This window comes from Malaclemys terrapin, chromosome 18 (assembly GCF_027887155.1).
Source record: "Malaclemys terrapin pileata isolate rMalTer1 chromosome 18, rMalTer1.hap1, whole genome shotgun sequence".
NCBI lineage: Eukaryota > Metazoa > Chordata > Testudines > Emydidae > Malaclemys > Malaclemys terrapin.
In genome coordinates this window covers 259,185-281,935 of record NC_071522.1, presented here as the reverse complement: position 1 = coordinate 281,935, position 22,751 = coordinate 259,185, and the positions used below count along the sequence as shown (strand labels likewise).

Sequence of the window (22,751 nt, the reverse complement as noted above, 5' to 3'; positions counted from 1 at the left end):
CACCGCTCCCAGACTTACTGAAAATCAACATTAATGGTCCAGCAAACTCATCAGTCAGATCTTTTAAAACTGTTGGATACAAATTAGACCTGATGATTTTTAAATGTCTAGCTTTAGTAGCTGCTGTTTAACATCCTCCTGAGTTCCTGTTGGAATGGAAAATGTTTCATTCTCATTATATGATATGGCTATATCATTTTTTTTCCAACACACATAGAACAAATATTTATTGAATATTTCTTCTTCTTCTTCCTTTTGTGCATTATTGACAATTATACCATTTTTCATCTAGTAATGGACCAATACTATTGTTAGAAGTCTTTCTGTTCTTAATATACTTTAAAATACTCCTTATTGTCTGTAACTCTGCTGGCTATTGTTTCCCTTATCAATTTTCTACAATTCCTAGCTTCTAATTTATATTAATGACTATCAACTTTCCCTTTCTTCCATTTGTTTTAGAGAGAGGGTGCGCAGCTGTCACTTCCCCACTACGCCAGATTATTTTTTTAACCAATGCTTCCTTCTTTCTTGAGTATGGCTTTTGAGACATCTAGTAAAATATTAATAAATGATTTCCAATTATAAATCAAATTTTTCTTTTTAAATTCTCTCACGCAGCTGATTTGGATCATAATTGTTTTGAGCTTTTTGCAAAACTGGCCTTTCAAACCACTGTGTGTGTGTATTTATTCATTATATATATATATATATATATACACACACACACACACACACACACACACACACACACACACACACACACACACACACACACACACTAGGTGTCACCAAATGAAATTAATAGGCAGCAGGTTTAAAACAAATGAAAGGAAGTATTTCTTCACACAACGCACAGTCAGCCTGTAGAACTTCAGGCTGATATGCCTGAGGATATTGTGAAGGCCAAGACCATAACAGGGTTAAAAAAAGAACTAGATACATTCATGGAGGATAGGTCCATCAATGGTTATTAGCCAGGATGGGCAGGAATGGTGTCCCTAGCCTCTGTTTGCCAGAAGCTGGGACTGAGCAATGGGGGATGGATCACTTGATGATTACTTGTTCTGTTCATTCCCTCTGGGGCACCTGACACTGGCCGCTGTCGGAAGACAGGATACTGAGCTAGATGAACCTTTGGTCTGACCGAGTAGGGCCATTCTTATGTTTATATATAAAGCTACCACCAACTTTTCAAAATTCTTAGGCTGTTTTAGTACTGGCTGCATGAGACCCCCGTGGAATCCCCTATGGTCACTGAGCTTTTTTTTAGTACTTGTTAGTCGTTATAGATAGGTGATTAAGGAGCTGGTCATCCTGTTTCCATGTGTGATTTGGTGGTCTTTAACGGACACCAAGTAGTACCATATCTTGTGCTTTAATCTTTTAGTGATGCAGAAATGGGTATGCTCCCTATATGCTCATTGCATCCTTCTTAAATAGGTTATAATCATTGATTTTTTTATTTTGCATTCATACGGATCATCCCATCATGCTGATATATAGGCAGAGAATGCTGGGAGCAGAGAAATGTAGGCTGAACTTTTTTCTGAGGCTTCCACATATTTGGATGTTTGCTGGCTCAGATGAGCTTGTGGTATGGACTAGCCTGGTTTTCTCCACTGCTAATGGAAAACAGTGGTAGGTGTGAGTAAGTAGCAGGTGACACTGACATTCCTGGTGAAGGAGTTGGAAGGAAGGCAGACTTCACACACAGAATCCTTAGTCTGTCCTAATAGGAAAAGTCACCAGTTTTCAGTTACTGACCATCCAGTTAATTTGAATTTCCCAGCTGTTTGTGAAATACATTATCATACTCACAACCTATCTATTATGGAGAACAGTGAGCCTCCGTCATTATTATTAATTATTATTATTAGATGGAGGTAGAGAATCAGGAATGCAGTGCTGCTGCAGTCCAGCAGATGGAGGCAAAACTCAAGAGGAAGGGGAAAAAAATTAAACTCCCTTCTGTACCTCTTTCAGGAGTCTGATTTGTCTTGTGCACTCCTAAGTTTCATTTTGCTTAAAAATTACTTACTTACAAAATCAGACATAACAATACAGAAGTGTCACAGTACACTGTTAACTGAAATATTGCTTTATTTTATCATTTTTGCCATATAATTATAAAATAAATCAATTGGAATAAAAATATTATGTTTACATTTCAGAGTATAGTGTATTATGTGACATTTTAGTTTGTACTGACTTTGCTAGTGCTTTTTATGTAGCCTGTTGTAAAACTAGGGAAATATCTAGATGAGTCGATGTACCCCCAGGAAGACCACTGCATACTCCCAGAGGTACGCGTACCCCTGGCTGAGAATCACTGCCCTAGGATATGCTTGCAACATTTTTAAACAAGGGGCTCTCTTAAAATATTCTACTGCAGTTGTTGATACACAAAACACTCCCTGGGTAAGATACTCTCCCATAAACAAACAAACCCTAGTTCCACTCTTCTCCTTCCCATATTGATCAATCTTTTCACCATCCTCCTCTCCAGTTCAGCCTGCTTGGTAGCTGCGTCTCACAGGCAGTAAATGCTCCTGCAGTTTGTAGTTATAGGGTTGGCATCAGATCCCTTAGGTGGTGGGCTGAGAGGGCCCTTTCAGCGATTTAAAGACCATAAAAGACCATTACAATCATCTGCCAGTTGTCATGCTATAGAATTTCAACCAATAAAGCCTGCATCAAGCCCATAGCTTTTGGTTGACCTACAGTACACCTCTACCTTGATATAACGCTGTCCTCGGGAGCCAAAAAATCTGACCATGTTATAGGTGAAACTGCATTATATCGAACTTGCTTTGATCCACCGGAGTGCGCAGCCCTGCCCCTCCCCGGAGCACTGCTTTACCGCGTTATATCCGAATTCGTGTTATATCGGGTCGCGTTATATCGGGGTAAAGGTGTATATGTTTTAGAAAGACATTAAATTCTGGTTTAAGGATTTCAAGTGATATATGCTACTACATTCCTCATTAATTACTCTTTAAAAATTGTGTTTTATTTCCATTCTGAATTTGTCAATCTTCACCTTCAAGCCACTGGATCTTGTTATGCCTTTGTTTGCTAGATTAAAGAGCCCTGCCCTCTGCTATCAGAAAACTGCTCCCCATGTAATCAAGTTACCTCTTAACCTCTTTTGTAAGTTTAAATATATGGATCTTACATTTGTCTCTCACTTGGTTTTGTGGTTAAGATACTAGACTGGTATTTGATATCTGGACTGTGTTTTTGGTTCTGCCTTAGGCTTCCTAGGTAACCTTAGACAAGTTAGTTTCTGTGCCTCGGTTTCCCCATTTGAAAAAAAAAGGGCTAATATTTCCCTAAATTCAGGAGCATTTTGAGAAGAGCCATTAATGCACACACATTTCTCAGTGAAGCTTGCATGCAAAATCTGTAATTACAGTAGTGGGGTGGACTCTCTTCAACAATATGCATTTTACTTTAACTAGATGCTAGAGCATCTAGAAACCAAGAGTATAGGTCACACTTATAGGATAAAGGACCCTATGTTGGAACCTATTGATTCAGAAAAGGACTTATAAACCAGCTGAACATAAGCTCTCAGTGTGACATGGAAACTAAGAGAACAAATACTGTCCTTAGATGTATAAGCAAGGGAATAAGAAGAATCAGGAATGGCTTATTACTCCTGTATACAACATTAGTGAGGCCATTCTTTGTGCACTTCTGGAAGCACCTGGTGGTGGGATGGATGTATTTGTGGGGAGTATTTGGTATGTCCTCCACATACACTCCAGAGCAGTGGTGGGCAACCACCACTGGCGGGCTAAAAGACAGTTTGTTTACATTGACCGTCTGTAAGCACGGCTGCCCGCAACTCCCAGTGGCCGCGGCTCGCCATTCGCAGCCAATGGGAGCTGCGGGAAGCAGCGACCAGTGTAGCCCGCGCCACTTCCCTCAGCTCCCATTGGCTGGGAACGGTGAACCACGGCCACTGGGAGCTGTGGGCGGCCGTGCCTGTGTATGGTCAATGTAAACAAACTGTCTCGTGGCCCGCCAGTAGATTACCCTGAGGGGCTGCAGGTTGCCCACCACTGCTCCAGAGGCACTGGTTGGAAAGCTCTCCACGCAGCAGTGGTGTGGAAATAAATGAGTATACTCAGAGGGTTGAAAATGTCAAACAACAACACTAGCCATAGGCATACATTGTGGGGGGGAAAAGTTTTCTGCCACCTCCCCTCAAATACAGCCAGTTTGTGCCCATGCCTTGTCACGCTGCTATATACAGGGCTAGACTAAGGATTCGAGGGGTAGGAGAATTAGTAAACTGATTCTTTGGTATACCCCCACAAACTAAACTGACTTGTTTTACATAAAGTGTGTATGGTGGTGGCAATGGAGAGTGTCTAGTTTCTGTCCTCCCACTCTCGTGCTGCAGGAACAGGCCACAGCTGTGCTTTGAATTGTTTCATTCTGTTCGCATCACTTTATACTTTTAAGGCTACCTTTGCTAAAAACACACCTTTTAAAAAATAAAATGAACACTAAGACTTTCTTCATGAGACCCAAAGCCTAGATCTATTAACCAGATGGCCCCGCGGCCCATCAGTGATTATGATGGAATGGCCACATCTAACCCATGAGTACTCTCCAGAACAGTGGATGCCCACTATGAGCTCTATGGCCACAGAATTTTCCACTGACTTAACTTGTAGACTTTAAAATTTAATTACAAAAAATTTCTCTCACTAATCACCGTGGTTGTGAAAATAATCTTGAAACTGTGTGCAGATTCATGGTATCAGGATGATGCATTGTGTTCAGGAGCTCAGAGGACAAGACTGCCATTAATCTCTGAGGTTTTAACTGTCACACCTAAAAAAAATTTTAATGTGAATATTGTAAAATTTGTTTAATTGATGATCATTCTAGTAGAAACATTCAGCTAAAATTTATCCCATAATTCGCCATTGTCCTTTACCCAGATTCCCCATACAACGTTGATAGTTTTAAAAGTCTGAAGATGAAAGTGTGGGACCAAGGTAGAATTAACTGTAATATGCAAAAAAACAAGTACTACACTGTACTGCCTATATTTAATAATTTCTAAAAGTAAATTAAAGGGTCTGAATTTTCCTAGTGAGCCTATTCAGATTGCCAAAATATTATTTATTTGCAAGACTGAGAATTATTGTTAGAATAGTGTATCTAAGAATCGTAAAAGTTATTTATTATGGGGGAAATTTTGCATGTGATTTTAATTTCTGCATGGAAAATAAACATTCATACTTTTCAGAAAGAGTTAAGACTACATTCAGGTTTTTTTAAATGAATAAATCACCTTTTTTTCAGAGGCCTAAGTATTACTTTTCTTGTCAGTTAAGTTTACTAAAAGCTGACATTGTTTATCAACTTCTCCCAAATGTCATGTTTAATAGCCTCTTTTGGGTAAGGACATAATTAAGTAAACCATTACTGTAGAGACAATCATATTGTGCCCTTTTAAATTTATATTTACACCATTAGAAAATAAATGAAAAACTTCCAAAGAAAAGCTGCTCCAAAATTATTCCAACCCCATTTTTTACTATATTTTTTATTTATTTCACATAGTATGAACATATACATTACATGCTACAAAAAATAAAAAAGTAGATTTTAACTGTCAAGAAAGTGTATAGTGTTATAATACAATGGCACGTTCATATATTTTTACTTCAAATTGGTTTGTTTAGCATCTTTCCCCCAAAACCATTAAGAACATGAAGTGTTTTTACTCAAATTATTAGAAATATTTGCATTAACAAATACAATTGAAACAGATTAACCAGGTCATATATTAGTATAAAAGTCTGGGTTTTACAGAAATGAAATATATATTAAAAAAACATAGCAGCCAAGTTGTACTTTAGTGTGATATAACGTGTAAATGCACTAGGAGAACACAGTGTAGTTGAGCATTCTGCTTTTCATGGTGTATTTCTAGAAACCATTAGTATTCTCGTTCTAGCACCTGTCTATGCACAATAAATCCAAACACTGACGGAGACAACTAAAACTTGTATGACTTCTAACATTCTTACTAATGAGTTTGGTTTTTTGGAAGGTAGGGGTGTGTGCAAAAGAGGGAACAAAGGCCACAAGACGATTCCATCTACATATTTATGAATTATTTAGTTTTATCTATCCTGCTTTAAGACATTGGTGAGATAGGTTGAATCAGTATCTTGTACAAATGCCGTCTTATCCTGTAGACCTGTTATCTGATGAAGAAACTTATATTTCATCTGAAAACTCAGCAATTAGTATACTGGGGGCTTAGCAAATCTGTTTCACAAGAACTTATGCTTCTAGAATAACAGCAGGCATTAAGACTTTTGTAGGGATGATTGTTTTTCTGCTCTGTCAAAGTCTATAATAAAAGTAAAGTATTTGCAATGATATCGTCTTCACAAAAACATAGCTACATAATAATACAATTGTATTTTTAGTTTAAATGAGTGTATAGGGCATTTATTTAGCAATTAAAATTTCCTTATATCCCCTCCATATTAAAAAAATAACCTGCATACCAAAATCACATTTTCTTAAAGGAACTTTACTTACAAAAGTTGATGAATGGAATCTTGTAGTCATGACTAAGGATATGCAGGATGATTTAATTATGATTGGAAGAATCAGCTGAAGTTGACTAAATTGTATTGCCTTACTGAGAATATTGAACGTGTCTCTCCTTTATTTATGCTTCTTTTGCGATATGTGAAGAAAAATATATGCATCTATCAGCAATTAATCTATATGTATAGATACCGTACTTAGAGACTGCCTGTATCAAGTATTCAATTTCTGTAGGTAGCAAGGTCAGGAAAAAAAAAAAAAAAAAAGTATGAATTAGATGTAAAGAAAATAACATTTTACCAGCCCAGTATTAGTTTATCTTTAAGCATTTTTAAGCACATTCAGCACTAACTTAGAAGCACAATATCAATTCAAATTAGATTAGAAATGCAGTCACTTAATTACTTCTGTCCGTCAAGTAATTAGCACAAAAATAGATGTTGTAAGTTTTCTACAGAGGGTTTAGTAGTACTTTAAAAAAAATCATTGTTTGTTAGGATTTCTCTACAGTAATCTGGCCCCACTACCTGAAAATTGGACAGACATACTGATCAATTAGTTCTAACGTAAAGCAACTATGTAACAGATAAAGGAAACCTATTACTGTTTTGAGTAATAGTTTTGAGGTAAAATGTTAACAGTATTCTATTTTATGGGCCCATGCCTCTCAGCAGTAGGCTCTGTGGTGGGAACTAGCCCTTGAAGCATTTACAACTGTTCAGAGACATTCTAGTGGTATTTAACTACTTGTACATGTCCAAGGTGTTTCAATTTTATACCATTTAGAAAAATCCTGTTTACAATGAAGCCACAAAAGTTACAAAATAACTTTAAATATATTGGTCACTAGATTGCTGTATTTGGAGAAATTAATTTAAGATACAAGCAAGGGATAGTTACCTCATTGTTGTAATTTACAAACCTTACTGCATCCATTCTGATTTTAATGTTAAAAAAAATCAGGTAAGGATTAGTAGAAAAAGTTGAACATTCAAGTAGTGCATAATATAACCTAGCCAATGCACTGATTTTTATCATTTGCTATGAAGTAGTATTTTACTCTATTATGCCTTTTTATAATCAGTCCAGAAGCACACAAGTATTTCTATTAGTTTATTACAAATAAAATCTTCTCATGAATTCACTATCAAATGCTTTACAGATGGAAACAAGCAGAGCAGTCCCAAAAGTTATTTTAAAATAAAGGTAATGTTTGGTTTGTTAGTTCAAGGCATTTGACACTGATTTGCTCTAGCCAATGACTAAAACTATTCACTAAGGATAAAGGAGTTATGAAACTGTCCCAATGTAATTTAATTTTATCTCTTACAACTGACTAATGTGCTCTGTGTCACTTTTTTTCAGAGCAATGCTGCATATTTTATTACACTTATGAATCAAATACTACCTTGAAGCTATGAATTAATGAGTAAAGTGCTATGCACACATTTGTCAGCACTGGTATGGAGGTCTACAATTCCTTAAAACATGTATTTGTGGGTAAAAAATATCAGGATCTGTTAATATAACATCTCAACTTGAAGTTAAATTATCTACTAGCAAAGTTTGTAGCAACAGTACTGAAGAAACCAATCTCTAGTGTCCTCAAACTCATCTGAAGACCTGGATGAGGATTTGATTTCTTATTTACTATTGAAGTGGTAGATATCTGTAACTCAGAAAGCTATCCCAATGTATGTTCTACATCTAAAAAGATTATTTGCATGGTGCAAAACATTATGTAGATTTGTTAGGGCAAAGAAAGTTAGAACGAAAACAAAGGCAAAAGCTCCAGAATTAACTGTTTGTGAAATTCCTACCCATACGTTGAATTTTCTAAGGTTGATTTGCATTGCCTGTGGAAGCAGCAACATAAGCAATGGGATTGGAGAAAGCTAAAAACTCTAATCAACAGATGTATTGCTGCTTTCTCCACCTGCTGCTGGAGGTAAGGTACGGTATGCTCTGCACATGAACATATGCAGGCATTACAACCTACAATCATGTACTAGTTCTGCCACTTGACACACAGGTTATCTAATTTCGTACCCTGAATAACACGAGTCTTGATTAAGGAAAGGTGGTGTTCTGTCCCAGGGGTTTGCAGGTATCAGAATGCTTGTATAAGCAATACTCCTTTCGACATCTGTAGGAACACAGTCTAAATGGCAGCTGCAGTGAAATACAGACAGACTGTTCCCATCTGTAAGCAAAACTGTTGAGCCACACTCAGCTGAAGTCCTCATCAGGATTCTGTTGGTCCAGCAGGCGGACATGCGTGAATGGAAAGTGACCACGTTTACCATTACACTCTCCTTCCCATTGACCACTAACATTAATCTTTGTGACCTTGACCAGCTCACCGACCTGCAGGACAGGAACAAGTAAATGGTTATTACATAGTGCAGAAGAATATTTAATTCCTTGTTAACCTCATTTTGGTACTGTTTACACTTGTACTCTTCAATTAAAAATGCTTATTTGCTGTCTCAAATAGTCAGTCTTTGGCAGCCTAATCCAAATTATTAAACTCTTGAAGAAAGCAGAAGAGCAGAGAGAGAAATGCAGCAATGTGTGGATAGAAGACTACCTACAGTATAGAGTCTACAACCCTGCACCAGTCTCTTTCAGTGTGTTCTTGTGGCTTGACAAATCAGCCCTCCTGTTGTGGTAAATTAATTATTGCTGAACTAACATTAGATGGTTGCATTTCTCCTGGGTGGGACCAATAACTGAACAGAAGAGGGAAGACAGTTTGCAAGTGTATAAAGGAAATACATTACTATATTGGAAACATAATAGCTGTTTAAAAGAGAGACATCTCAAATACAACTGAAAGGTTGAGCAAAATATTTTAAGAAATAATAGGTCAGATACAACAACCCTGCTCAGTGTCAACAATTCCTCAAAGGAGTGTTGCAAGACCCTGAACACAGAAACAGGTGATAATGGTAGCTTATAAGAGTATAGTGGTGAAATTCTCTGGTTTGGGAGAGCAAGTTAAAGGTATTACATTTTAGTAATAAATAGCAGCATTTACAGCATCTTCCATATGACTGAGCACTTCACAAACATCAAGACTTGATCAGTTGTATGGCAAGCATTATCTCCATTTGACAGACAGGAAAAATACCGAGAGCTATTAGGTGACTTGCCGAAAGGCATACAGTAAGTTGGTGTAAATGTCAGACTACACTCAGTCTATATTTTACCACATTCCAAAATTAAACACACTTTAAAAAGTTCAGTGTTTGAACAAGTTATTTCCTTAGTATTTTACTTTAAGTGTTGCTCAATTAATATTAGAGAGATAAGGTGAGTGAGGTAATATCTCTTATTGGACCAACTTCTTTGTGACCTTTACCAGCTCACCAACCTGCAGGACAAGAACAAGTAAATTATCACATAGTGCAGAAAAGTATCTGATTCCTTGTTACGCTCATTTTGGTACTGTTCATGCTGGTACTTTTCTATGAAAAGTATTTACTTGCAGTCTCAAACAGCTCTAAAGCGTGTCTTTCTCACCAACAGAAGTTGTTCCTTGTCTCTCTAATATCCCGGGACCGACACAGCTACACCTACCCTGCAGATCAATTAATATAGCAGATATTTGATTACATAGAAAAATCTATAATTAGAAGAATGTAAGTTGGTTGCAAAGTCAAACCCTCAAGAGTTAGATAACACCAAATGTAAGGCTGCTTGTGGAACTTTATTTCTGCTCACTTGTGCATAGACATTATGATAGTCTTTTAAATTACATGATTGCAAACATATAATTTTTTCCTCAGTACTCACCTAATTCAGTACACTGGATGGATGATTCTCAGAGAATGGGGTAGATGTTTAAGACGAGAAGGAACCTTTACAATTATCCAGTCTGACTGCTACATGTGGACCAATGTCCTATTTATTGCATACCATCCAAATGCCACACTGAATATGTCATTATTAATTTACGCATGGGTTCGTCTATGGTGCTTATTATCATATCTGAGTGTCACAAACATTAATTAATTAATCTTCATAACTGCTCTGTAAGACAGAGTATCAATATTCCCATTTGACAGACAGGAAATTAAGGTACAGGGAGATAAAGACAAGAATTTGCAAGTCTCCACTAATTTTTTGTGTCCTGGTAATTAGGGATGATTTTTTAGAGTACTTGGAATTGTTATAACAGCTTATATGTTCAGAACACTGTACAGATATTAACTAATTAATAGGGCTGTCAAGCGATTAGAAAAATTAATCTCAATTAATTGCACTGTTAAACAATAATAGAATACCATTTATTTAAATGTTTTATACATTTTCAAATATATTCATTTAAATTACAACACAGAATACAAAGTGTACAGTGCTCACTTTATATTTTTTATTACAAATATTTGCACTGTAAAACAAAAATAAATAAATAGTACATTTCAATTCACCTAATACAAATACTGTAGTGCAATCTCGATCATGGAAGTTGAACTTACAAATGTAGAATTATGTACAAAAAATAACTGCATTCAAAAATAAAACAACGTAAAACTTTAGAACCAATAAGTCCACTCAGTCCTACTTCAGCAAATAGCTCAGACAAACGGGTTTGGTTACAATTTGCAGGAGATAATGCTGCACACGTCTTGTTTACGATGTCATCTGAAAGTGAGAACAGGTGTTCGCAAGGCATTGTTATAGCCGGCAGCGCAAGATATTTACATGCCAGATGCGCTAAAGATTCATATGTCCCTTCGTGCTTCAACCACCATTCCAGAAGACATGCGTCCATACTGATGATGGGTTCTGCTCGATAACCATCCAAAGCAGAGTGGAACGACACCTATTCATTTTCATCATCTGAATCAGATGCCACCAGCAGAAGGTTGATTTTATTGTTTGGTGGTTCGGGTTCTGTAGGGTTAAGACATCTGAAAGCATTCTCCACACCTCGTCCCTCTCAGATTTTGGAAGGCACTCCAGATTCTTAAACCTTGGGTCGAGTGCTGTATCTATCCTTAGAAATCTCACATTGATATCTTCATTGCGTTTTGCCAAATCTGCTGTGAAAGCATTCTTAAAATGAACATGTGCTGGGTCATCATCCAAGAGCGCTATAATACCAAATATATGGCAGAATGTGGGTAAAACAGAACAGGAGACATATAATTCTCCCCCAAGGAGTTCAGTCACAAATTTAATTAATGCATTATTTTTTTTACCAAGCATCATCAGCCTGGAAGCATGTCCTCTGGAATGGAGGCCAAAGCATGAAGGGACATATGAATGGCATGTAAATACCTTGCAATGCCAGCTACAAAAGTGCCATGCGAAAGCCTGTTCTCACTTTCAGGTGTCATTGCATATAAGAAGCAGGCAGCAGTATCTCCTGTAAATGTAAACAAACTTGTTTGTCTTAGCAACTGGCTGAACAAGAAGTAGGACTGGGGACTTGTAGGCTCTAAGTTTTACACTGTTTTGTTTTTGAGTGCAGTTATGTAATAAAAAAAAGTCTATATTTGTAAGTTACACTTCCATGGTAAAGAGATTGATTGCATTACAGTACTTGTATAAGCTGAATTGAAAAATACTATTTCTTTTATCATTTTTACAGTGGAAAATATTTGTAATAAAAAATAATATAAAGTGAGCAGTGTACACTTTGTATTCTGTGTTGTAATAGAAATCAATATATTTGAAAATGTACAAAAACATCCAAAATATTTAATAAATTTCAATTGGTATTCTATTGTTTAACATTGCGATTAATTTTTTAAAATCGCAGTTAATTTTTTTGAGTTAATCATGCGTTAACTGCAATTAATCGACAGCCCTATTAATTAATCTTCTACAACCCTGAGTATCAGATGCCCAAGTATATTTATTCCCATTTTACAGATGGGAAAATAGAAAGAAAAAGGCAAACAACCTTGACCAAGGTGTCACAGTGATATCAGTGGCAGAGACTCAGGACCTCCTGACTTTCAACTCTGTGCTCACTTCTCCAAATCAGTTTACTACCAGAGTTTTTGAGTATCTAGAGCTTCCATGTAGTTCAGCTGAAGTCGTTGAGCATTCAGCCATTCTGAAAAGCACTGTCTAAGGGTCTCAGGTTAGACACTCAGAAAATGAGGAACACACTCCCTCCAAAAAATTCTGGTAAATTGACTTGATCACCATTACAGTGGAAGTCTGTGCTGAGGCAGCAATAGAACTATGTTCTCCTGGGTAGCACTAATCTACCTTATATCATTCTTCCTGCAGTCCCCTGCATCAATCTCTATACTCCTTCCAACTTTAGTAGAGCAAGTGAAACTGGGAGCCATGAGCGACAGGCTACACAACTCTAATTAATTCCCTCAGCACTGCCCAGACAACCTGAAGTCTGGCATTTCCTAGTAACAGTACTTGACTTTGCAACCTAAACAATTTTAATCTGATTTTTTGTATGTGATTTCTTAGATTTTGTTTTGGCCATTCTTCTCTTTTTAAAAAAGGGCATACCAAGTTCTATTATATGCAGCTGTCACAAATCCTACCCCCCAATCCCCAAAAAGTATCATGCATCAGCAGCAGGGTTTGAGCACAAAGACTTCAGCACTGTTGCACATGCTTTACAAATGCTAGATTAGTGCTATTTAACAGTTTAGCCAAGCACTAATATTTGGCACACTGACACACGGTGTCAGTAAATGATCAAGATTTGGGTCTGGTTTCTACTTGCACCTGTGTAGTCTATGGGTATGTCTGCACAGCATTTTGGAGCCTGCCCACACAACAAAGCCTCCAAACCTGGGTTGACAGATTTGGGTAAGCAGGGCTCATGACAGCACTCTGAAATTAGCTGTATAGACAGCACTTTGAAGTTGCAACTCAGGCTCTGAACCCTAGGGAGGGGATGGGCTGAAGAGCCCAACCCACAATTAAAAAGTGCTGTCTATACAGCTAGTTTTAGAGCACTAGTCAACCCGGACTGAGAGGCTCACTCTCATGGGCAGGGCTCCAGAATGCTATGTAGACATACCCTGTAAGGGTTTGCTCAGTAAAAAGGGTTGTGAAGGACAGAGCATTATTACTACCAGTTGGTAGAAATCAGATTAGAATTAATGTTCTTCTGGTTCCCTGTACAGTTTGTTTTCCCCTGAGCCAGAGGTAATTTGACTGTGTAAGTACAGACGCCATGGCAGTATGTAGACAGACATGGACAATCCACTTGGCTGTGTTCCATCCAGAGTTTCTAGTCTGTGTGTGCACTACTAATGTGAAAAACCAGGACAGTGCATGCACAGTGACATGTGGGTTGAAGGGGTTTAGCAGCAAACCAAAAACAAACGGTACCTTGTGAAGCACAGACAGGCAATGGCCAGTTTTCAACAGCTTATAACTGTCTAATGTGAACATATTTTCATGAGGCCAACAAAAGCCATCTCCTTACCCCCAAGACTATCTTCCTGCCAAATTTAAGTTTGCTCCAACCTATGGTTGTATTAGAGTTCTTTAGAGAAAAACTAAGATTATTATTTTTAAATAATGGAAAGCTTTAGGCACCCTACAAAAAGGGTTGCTACTGCTGCTGCTTCCCCTATAACCAACCATGGATATTTTTCTATTTCATATAATTAGTGACGGAATACCTATGTTTGGGAGTTCAAATAATCCTGAACAGCCAAAGGTGCTTAATATTTTTTCCTTCAATCGCTCATCAATTATCTGCTACTAAATTATTAAGCTAGGAATACTTAACTAACACAGCTTACAAACTTCTTGACCTAGAAGAATATATCTTGACAAAGTTTACTAGCTCTGTAGCTAAGCCAAAATTCAGTGAGCCAGGCACTCTGAATCTGTGTGAACAGATTTGGACTCATGATATCTCCAAAAGTTCTCTACCAGTAAGGCTGCTTTAAAGTGATGCTCTGTCATCACAGCCATGACAAAGGGGATTGAATTCTCCATTGAAATTACCTTGCCATGGGTACTTTTTATTTAAGGCAAGTTTATTTAAGCTCTATTTAAGGATTGATAAGCAATCCTTATCAAAACTAGTCCCGGGACTAACAGTAAATAGGAAGTTGTTTCTAGACCAAGCCAATTTTGAAATAAGGCTTTTATAAAAAAAAATTAAGAAGTCAGAAATTAAACTATCCCCTTTCAAAGTCCAGCTTCTCCAAATTCCCTTGTCTGATTGAACTGTCTACAGGACAACTGAACCATCAAGTAAGACAGACAAAATTCACTGTTCTTTAGGTAATGCCGAGGCCACAGCAGATGCAACAGTGATCGATTTTGTATTACTTAACATTGTGCCACATATGCACATGGTGCTTTATAAAACAGATAAACATGGAATTCCTGCCTCCCATGGAAATTACAATCTATATTTAAATTAAAATGACATGAGAGGAAAAGGACCAGGAATGCATGAACACAAATAATATGACCATTTGGCCACAGAGGCACCTTGAGGATTTTGTTGTTGTATTTCTTTTGTAATGTGATTAATAAAGAAGTTTCCATGAAAAGCATATTTGGAAAAAATCCACTAATCTATTTGCCACAGGCAAACAGGAAGCTTTCCATGACCAATCAGGGCTCCTAACTCAATTGCTGTAGAATTTACGTTTAAGAATTATACCTCTACCCCGATATAACGCTGTCCTCGGGAGCCAAAAAAATCTTACTGCGTTATAGGTGAAACCGCGTTATATCGAACTTGCTTTGATCCGCCGGAGTGCGCAGCCCCCACCCCCCACCCCGCCCGGAGCACTGCTTTACCCCGTTATATCCAAATTCATGTTATATTGGGTCACATTATATCGGGGTCAAGGTGTATATATGTCTCTTTGCTGCTTCTATAGCAGTCAAGGCACTAGAGCTGTGGCACCTGGACTTGCTGGTGGCCCATCTTCAGCTCTTTAGTAGCAGGCTCTTGCTGTTAGGTATCTGATGTTTTTCAAGCCCTGGATGTAATTTGTGTCTTGTAAGGCTTTAGTTACATTGTCTTGGCTAAGAAAACTCAGGTGAATGAAAATTGGCTTAAAAGACTTGATAATGATAAGTATTGAATTGGGAAATGGGGAACAGAAGAGAGTGTGCGTCTAGTGAGACACCATACTGATCAAAATTAGGACTGGATTTATTTAATTACTTAATTAAATGATCCAGAAGAGGAGGTAAACAGCATACTGCTGCAATATAAAGATATGAAATTCAAAGCATTTGAACACCAGAGAGGTCAGAGAATAATAAGGGACCTAGCGATTAGAAACAGGGTAAAAACAAAAAGATTAATTTTGGAAAAATGCAGTTGGGGGGGAAATCTGAACCCCTAATTAGCAGGAATCTGGGAAAACAATAATATTGACCAACACCTAGAAATGACAGTGGATAGCAAATTGCACAAGGATTTACAGTGTGATATAGCTGGGAGAGGGGGAAAGAGTCCAGGGGAATAAGCCAAAGCTATTGAGTGTGTGGAAACATTGATCCAATTTGCTTGCCCTCCACATAGATCAATACAGTTCACTTTCAACTTGTGTCAGATGAAGTGCATACGCAGGCAAATAGAGTACTGATACTAAGAAATCCACTTTAAATCCATCCATTAACAGCACAAAGACTTCTCACAATAAAAATAGAGAACTTATTCCTCCATCATCACCACCGCATAAACCATGGCCAGCAGAGCTATCCTGTATAGTGAATTGCCTAATTAACCCAGACTGAATAATCCAAACATCAAAGGAAAGAGCGCTGATCCTACTTTACAGAAAAGAGCAACCAAATATGAGAAGAATTCATTATTAAAGCAGAAAACTTTAAACCAAACCAGAGTGCATTAATCATTTAACTATCTGTGTGGAGTATGGCCCAAAATCATGATCAAGATCTGAGAAATATGTGAGCCACCAGTGCAAAACAAATCCATGTCCTGCCCTCCCATTCTGCCTAGTGAATGCAATAAAGAACGCTGCCCACTTCTAATGAAAATCAAAACGCACTTTCCACAGAAAAGCAAGCCTACCAACATTCCTGAAAAATGAAGTATTCTGCCTAATCCTCAGGAAGCCAATACTATTAATATGTATTATTTGTATTGCAAAAGTGTCAAATCATAGCCCCATTGTATTAGGTCATGTATAAACACTGAATTCATAATCTAGGTATAAAATGAGACAATAGCTGGTTCCATAATAGTAGATGAAGGAAACCTCTCAATTTCTAGTCAAAATCATAAGAGATAAGACAACTGAACTCCAACAATATGCAATAATGTCAACATCCAGAATGCCTTGCACACATACCATCTCTGGATCCACATGCTGAACCTAATTGTTGGCTTAGAAGTGGGCATGGTACATAAATGGTTTTGCTTTCCTGTTCTTACTGCCTCTTCTTCTAGGCAAAGACCAAAGCCTTCCTTCTACCTCACAAGGGGAATGAGCCAAACCTGGTGGAAACTCTCAGATTATTTGCATTTCCAGCATCTCCTAAAAGGGCAAAACAAGGCTGATGAGCTGGTAGAACAGCATAACAACTTGTTGACCAAAACAGATAATATGTTGTCCCAATTTGCCAAGCACAAGACAACAAGTGGATGCAACTATGCCAGACACAGAAAATCTCAATTGCTAGTAAAAATCATTGAGAGATTAGACATAACCAGACTCCAAGAGTATGCAACACCCGCCAACATCCTGGATTCATTGCAATTAGGCTTCAGACTAGGATACAGCCCTAATAGCATTAAATTATGACCTATGACAATGAATATAGGGGGAGATTTTCAAAGGCACAAATGGTGATTGGGGGTCAGATTTACAAAGGTATTTAGGCACCTAACATTGCAGACTGACATCTAGTGGGATTTATTGGAGTGTCTAGTCATATTAGGCAACCAACCTCAGTATTCTAAATCCTACTAGATGCCTGTCTGCATCATTAGGTGCCTAAATACCTTTGTAAATCTGGCCTTAGGTGGCCTAACTTCAAATGACTTTGAATAGGAGTTAGTGATCTAACTTTTATTTGTGCCTTTGAAATTCTCCTCCAGAGACCATAGGTCAACACTCATATTACTCAGTCTTTCAGGACAGTTAACCATAAGGTGCTGGTGACGACCATGCATGGTGGCAGACAGTACAGAATTACATATTCTCTAACAGGACCCAGAGTAGTAATGCCAAAACCTTCACCTCATGAGGCCCACAAGGATCTCTCCTCTCCCCTCAAGGATTTATCCTCTCTTCCTACCCAATATCTAAATAAGAGTTGAAGAGGCAAGACTTCATGTGCTTCATTACCAGCAATATGCTGGTGACATTCAGCTGTATATCATTTTCCATAGAAGCAGCCAATGCTAAGACTAGGATATCAGAACATCTTCAAGAGTTTAGTTTAAGCAATTATAGTTAGGGAAAGGGAAAAATGTTTCAGAGAACTAACCAAGACGCTGATCTTCCCCTTCCACAGAAAGCATCTAACCCCTATTCATCAAAATAGTACAAAGCCTCAAGTCCTGTTCAGCTCATCACTAGATCAAGACACCCATATGGTATCAGTGGTGAAATATGCCTATTTCTACCTTCAGCTGGCTAGTAGAACTTCAGACCTACCTCCCAGATGATGATCTGGCCAAAATGATCAATGTATTCATCACCTCCAGACTGAAATGCTGCAACACACTATGAGGCAGATACAGTATGTTAACACTGCTTTCATTAGCAAATGAATTTTTTCCAGAACAGCTGTTGAGAGCTTTAAAGCTCCTTTGCCATCTAATGCTGCCAGTCCATCTGGCAAATTTCAAGTTACTTTATGTATAAAACTTTGTCTGGGAATAGTGTTCCACCAGTAATAAGCCCTGATACCACACAGTTCTATCAGTCTTTCACCATTCTGATTTTAGAAACCAAGGTCAAGCTTGCCCATTGCTTTATCCACTCTGTCATCATCATCCCCAATGTTGGCACTGAAATCCACCATTATTAAGCAAATCTCATGCTTGGGAATATTGTCGGCGTTTGTTGACAACTGTAGAAATGATCACTGATCTTACTATAGTTGTCTGTTGGTGCATAACACTGTATAATTGTCATACTCTTATCATGTTTGAAACATAATCTGCTGTTAATCAGCTCCCTCTCTCTATGTGATTTTTCTGCTTTGGAAGTCATAGTTAATGCTATTCCTGAGCGCTAACCATCTTGCCTTCCTGATTACACTGACATTTTTAAAAATGTTTTTTATCAGCTCTTGGCCATTGACATTAATTTGCTTCAAGAATTTCAAAATTTCTTTCATCGCCTGCACAGCTTTTGTTGTTTCATCCACTGTTGTCATGTTCCAGAAACCTACTTTCAGTTTATTTTGCCTTTAGTATAACAAAGGTTTTAACAATGTGTTATAATCAAGTTTTTCCATAGATTCAAATATTTTCTGTGATAAGGTTAAATCTTCTGTTTTAGATGTGACAGGGTATGTGAATTTTGAAAGGGATAATTGGAAATGAAGTGAGAGTGCTGAAGAGGGAGAATTCAGAGCCCACCACACAGGAACAGTGGTCGTTTGCATCTCTCCTATCCTGGGACTGCAGGTTAGGGTAGCCCAGTGGTTCTCAACCAGGAGTACGCATACCCGGTGGGGTACACAGAGGTCTTCCAGGAGATACATCAACTCTTCTAGATATTTGCCTAGTTTTACATAAAAAGCACTAACATTTCATACAGAGAAAATGAGAAAGTAAGCAATTTTTCAGTAATGGTGTGCTGTAATCCTTTCATATTGTTATATCTGCTTTTGTAACTCAGTAGTATTTAAGTGAGGTGAAACTTGGGGTGTGCAAGACAAATCAGACTCCTGAAAGGGGTACAGTAGTCTGGAAAGGTTGAGAAACACTGGGGTAGCCTTGAAGATACTGCAGCACCTAGTGGTGAATGAAGGACTAGCAGCACCGGGAAACAGATGGAGCAACGGGCCACCCTCAGCCATGCCCCCCACTTTGACCTCCTACCACTACTAGTGCACTCTCTGCACTGGAGGAAGCATGGAGACAATGGAGCCAGCTCTGAGCTTGTCGGAGTCCCACTGTACTGGAAGTAGTCTCAAGGGGCTTTATGATTGCTTTGCAATCCCTCTGTGCTGGCATAACCTGAAATAAAGGGACTGTGGGACACCAGTAAATACAGATCAATAATTAAATTCTAGGCAGAATATACTACAAAACAGATAATTTGGTTTTTAAGTTCTTTTTATATTATAAATCTTGTAGAATAACTAGCAACTTATCTTGGCACCTTCCCCTCTCCCTCCCTGCCCAGAAGTCTCCCCTGGCCCATTCCTCCCAAGAATGTACAATATATGAAAATCAAAAAGCCTTTTTAGTGCATTGTTATATATTTAAAAAAGCAACCAGAATCAGTAAAGAATGAATTATGGTTCCCAAAGCAAATTTAACTTGTCCCTCTGGCACATATATAGTACTACCGTACACAGTTAAGAAAAATAGTTGTTCTGGTTCAGAGACTTTCAATGAAGATTATCAAAAGGGGAGATTCCTATATTTTACTATTCTTTGTCACTGTTTCACTATCTCCATTTAGTCAATAGAGCTCTCTCTCATTTGGATGTGACCTGTCAGTAATACTTCCAATCTCTTTAGATTGAAAAAAATCTTTACCTCACTGGAAAGCAGGTATAATCAATTTCCAAGCTATTACAATAGCTTTTAATTTTTTTTAAGTTAACAATTTAACTCTCAACCAATCAAAGTCAGAGCTTCTTAAATCAATTTCAAACTTGACATTCCAATGCTTTGTTTCAAATATCTGACAGAGTCTGGTAATGCACAAAATAAGACAAGTTAATTTAAATGCTCTGTTTTTCTCAGATGCCCTTAAAGAATGGTTTTACAGAGAGTTTATCTATCCCATTTATGGAGAATTGGGAAACATTTATTTTTATGAAAGAATATGTGCAACTCCGTTTTCCCTCTCACCTTGTATTGTTCTCTGCTGGGTGTAAAGAGGTTAATTTCCTTCGTGAAACAAGACAAGCAATGCAGTAACTGAAGGGAAGTCACTAAACAGGAATGAACTATTAGGAACCTATGTCTCTAAGGGTAATTACTACACATCTCTAGGCAGATAAACAAGTTTGCAGAAATACTACACCTTGGGGGGAAACTGCATATACTCGTTTTGACCCAGTTCAAGAGGCCCAGAAGACAAAGAAATGAGAACTGTATCTAGTGGTCAGCCTGCTATGGGTGGGCGGTGGGAGGTATTACTCATTGGATCCAAGATCTAACATGAAACTGTAACCAACTGGGGAAAACCTTTCTGAAATGGTTTGATGGATTTTGAAACATACCAGGGTCCCCACGTGGAAGATTGCTGACACCTAGTAAGACTGGAATATATATAAGCTGTTTTTTGTTTTCGAGACATGTTTTCTCTAAATAAATACTTTGCTTCATGAAGGCTGGTTGGCCACTGATTAACCCTGTCATAGCCCATGGGAGGTAGCAGGAAAGTAGTTGCTGAACTTAACTGAGACTTGCTAAAGCAGTGGTTCTCAAACTTTTGTACTGGTGACCCCTTTCACATAGCAAGCCTCTGAGTGCGACTCCCCTTTATAAATTAAAAACACTTTTTAATATATTTATCACCATTATAAATGCTGGAGGCAAAATGAGGTTTGGGGTGGAGGCTGACAGCTTGCAACTCCCCCCATGTAATAACCTTGCGACCCCCTGACGGGTCCCAATCCCCAGTCTGAGAACCACGGTGCTAAAGTGATCATAGTGAGCTGTAGGAGGAAATTGCAGCCTGAATCTCTTGTCTGGAGGGAGAAGAATGCAGGTTCCTGCTGCGAAAAAGGTAATGGCTCGAGGCCTGAGAATAGTGCCCTCAAGGAGGCCACAAGGTCAGAGGTGCAGTTACCCCAGAACTTTAACACCATCTTCATTACACCAGCTGTAGCTGTTACACTTTTACAGCAAAACCCAGGCATTTACCACATAATGATCTCCACTGACCCAAATATAATGAGAGTTACACAGAGTCCCACTAGTGCTGCATAATGGATCTATACAAGGCACACCCTTTGTAACAAAGTGGTGATGAAGGTATTTCAGGATCATTTACATCCTTAGTGAGATTCTAAACCTTAATTTCCTTGACTATGTTTGAAAGTGAACATTTATGCATATCAACATAGCTTTAATTTTACAACATCTGATACGTATACTAGATCTTTCTTCCAATATTCAGTATATCCTTTGTCAGGGTGTCATTTCCTCCAGAGAGCAGCTCTTTTCTTGGGCTTTTCTAAAATACACTATTTTTAATCTTATGGAGGCAGTACAAAAGTGCTATTTGTAGTCTGGATCACAAATAGAGGGCTTGAAAAAGCCACTTGCCTGGGGCAAGCAGATAATTTTCCCAGGCAGCACAGTCAGCCTCTGCAGGATCAAAGCTTTCATTAAAAAAAAATTAGTCTCTTGCCTTTACGGCTATGTGGAAATTTTTCCAAACATGAATTGAATATAAGTCAATGGAGTGCTGTTTCCTTAGACAGCAGAGACAGTGCAGACAGAGTAGGTGCATGACCAGGGTAGGGTACAGATGCACAAATAGTGTACAGTGCATACTGGAGAGAAAAGAGAAAGATTTAAGGAAATGAGAGGGAATATGGTACTAAGAGACAGATGGGGGAAGAGATCAAGACAACTATTTGGGAGGAGGTAGAGTGCACAGGGTATAGGGAAAAGAAACACACAGTGGAGACAACTCAGTAAGATACACAGTGATCTGTTTGAGACCAAAAAAATTGTGTTGAGTGAAGCCAGGAAGGGGGGAAAAAAGATCTACCAGAGCAAGAGAAATGTAAGGGCAATTTTTTAAAAATCAGAATTGCCAATAATAGAGAAAGAACAAGAACCATACAATTATTTTTATTTCTTTAAATTGTGAGGGACATGGCAGAATTGATATTTTGCACCCTCATTGGTAGGCTCAGCCCTTGGGCTAGTAGATGTTTCACTAAATTTTCAAGCCCTACATACATGGTAGTTCAAATGTAAATAAAATAAGCAAACTAGATGAAGATGCTATAAAATGGGTGCACAACTAGTTGAAAAACCATATTCAAAGAATAGTTATCAATGA

The 22,751-nt window shown here is 38.1% G+C and overlaps 1 protein-coding gene across 7 annotated transcripts in view; it reads right to left on the bottom strand.

Annotated features, from left to right (window-relative positions):
- LOC128825491 (adapter molecule crk) overlaps positions 1 to 22,751 on the bottom strand; it is a 152,673-nt gene that overhangs the window by 96,264 nt on the left and 33,658 nt on the right. The window contains exon 3 of one of the 7 annotated variants that reach the window (XM_054008019.1): positions 5,554 to 8,961. The exons of 5 other annotated variants lie outside the window; for them this stretch is intronic. In XM_054008019.1, coding sequence (XP_053863994.1) covers positions 8,824 to 8,961 — 138 coding nt within the window. In that variant the 3' untranslated portion in view covers positions 5,554 to 8,823. Of the gene's footprint in view, positions 1 to 5,553; positions 8,962 to 22,751 lie in introns of those variants that run through there. One more of the 7 variants, XM_054008025.1, reaches the window with a different exon arrangement.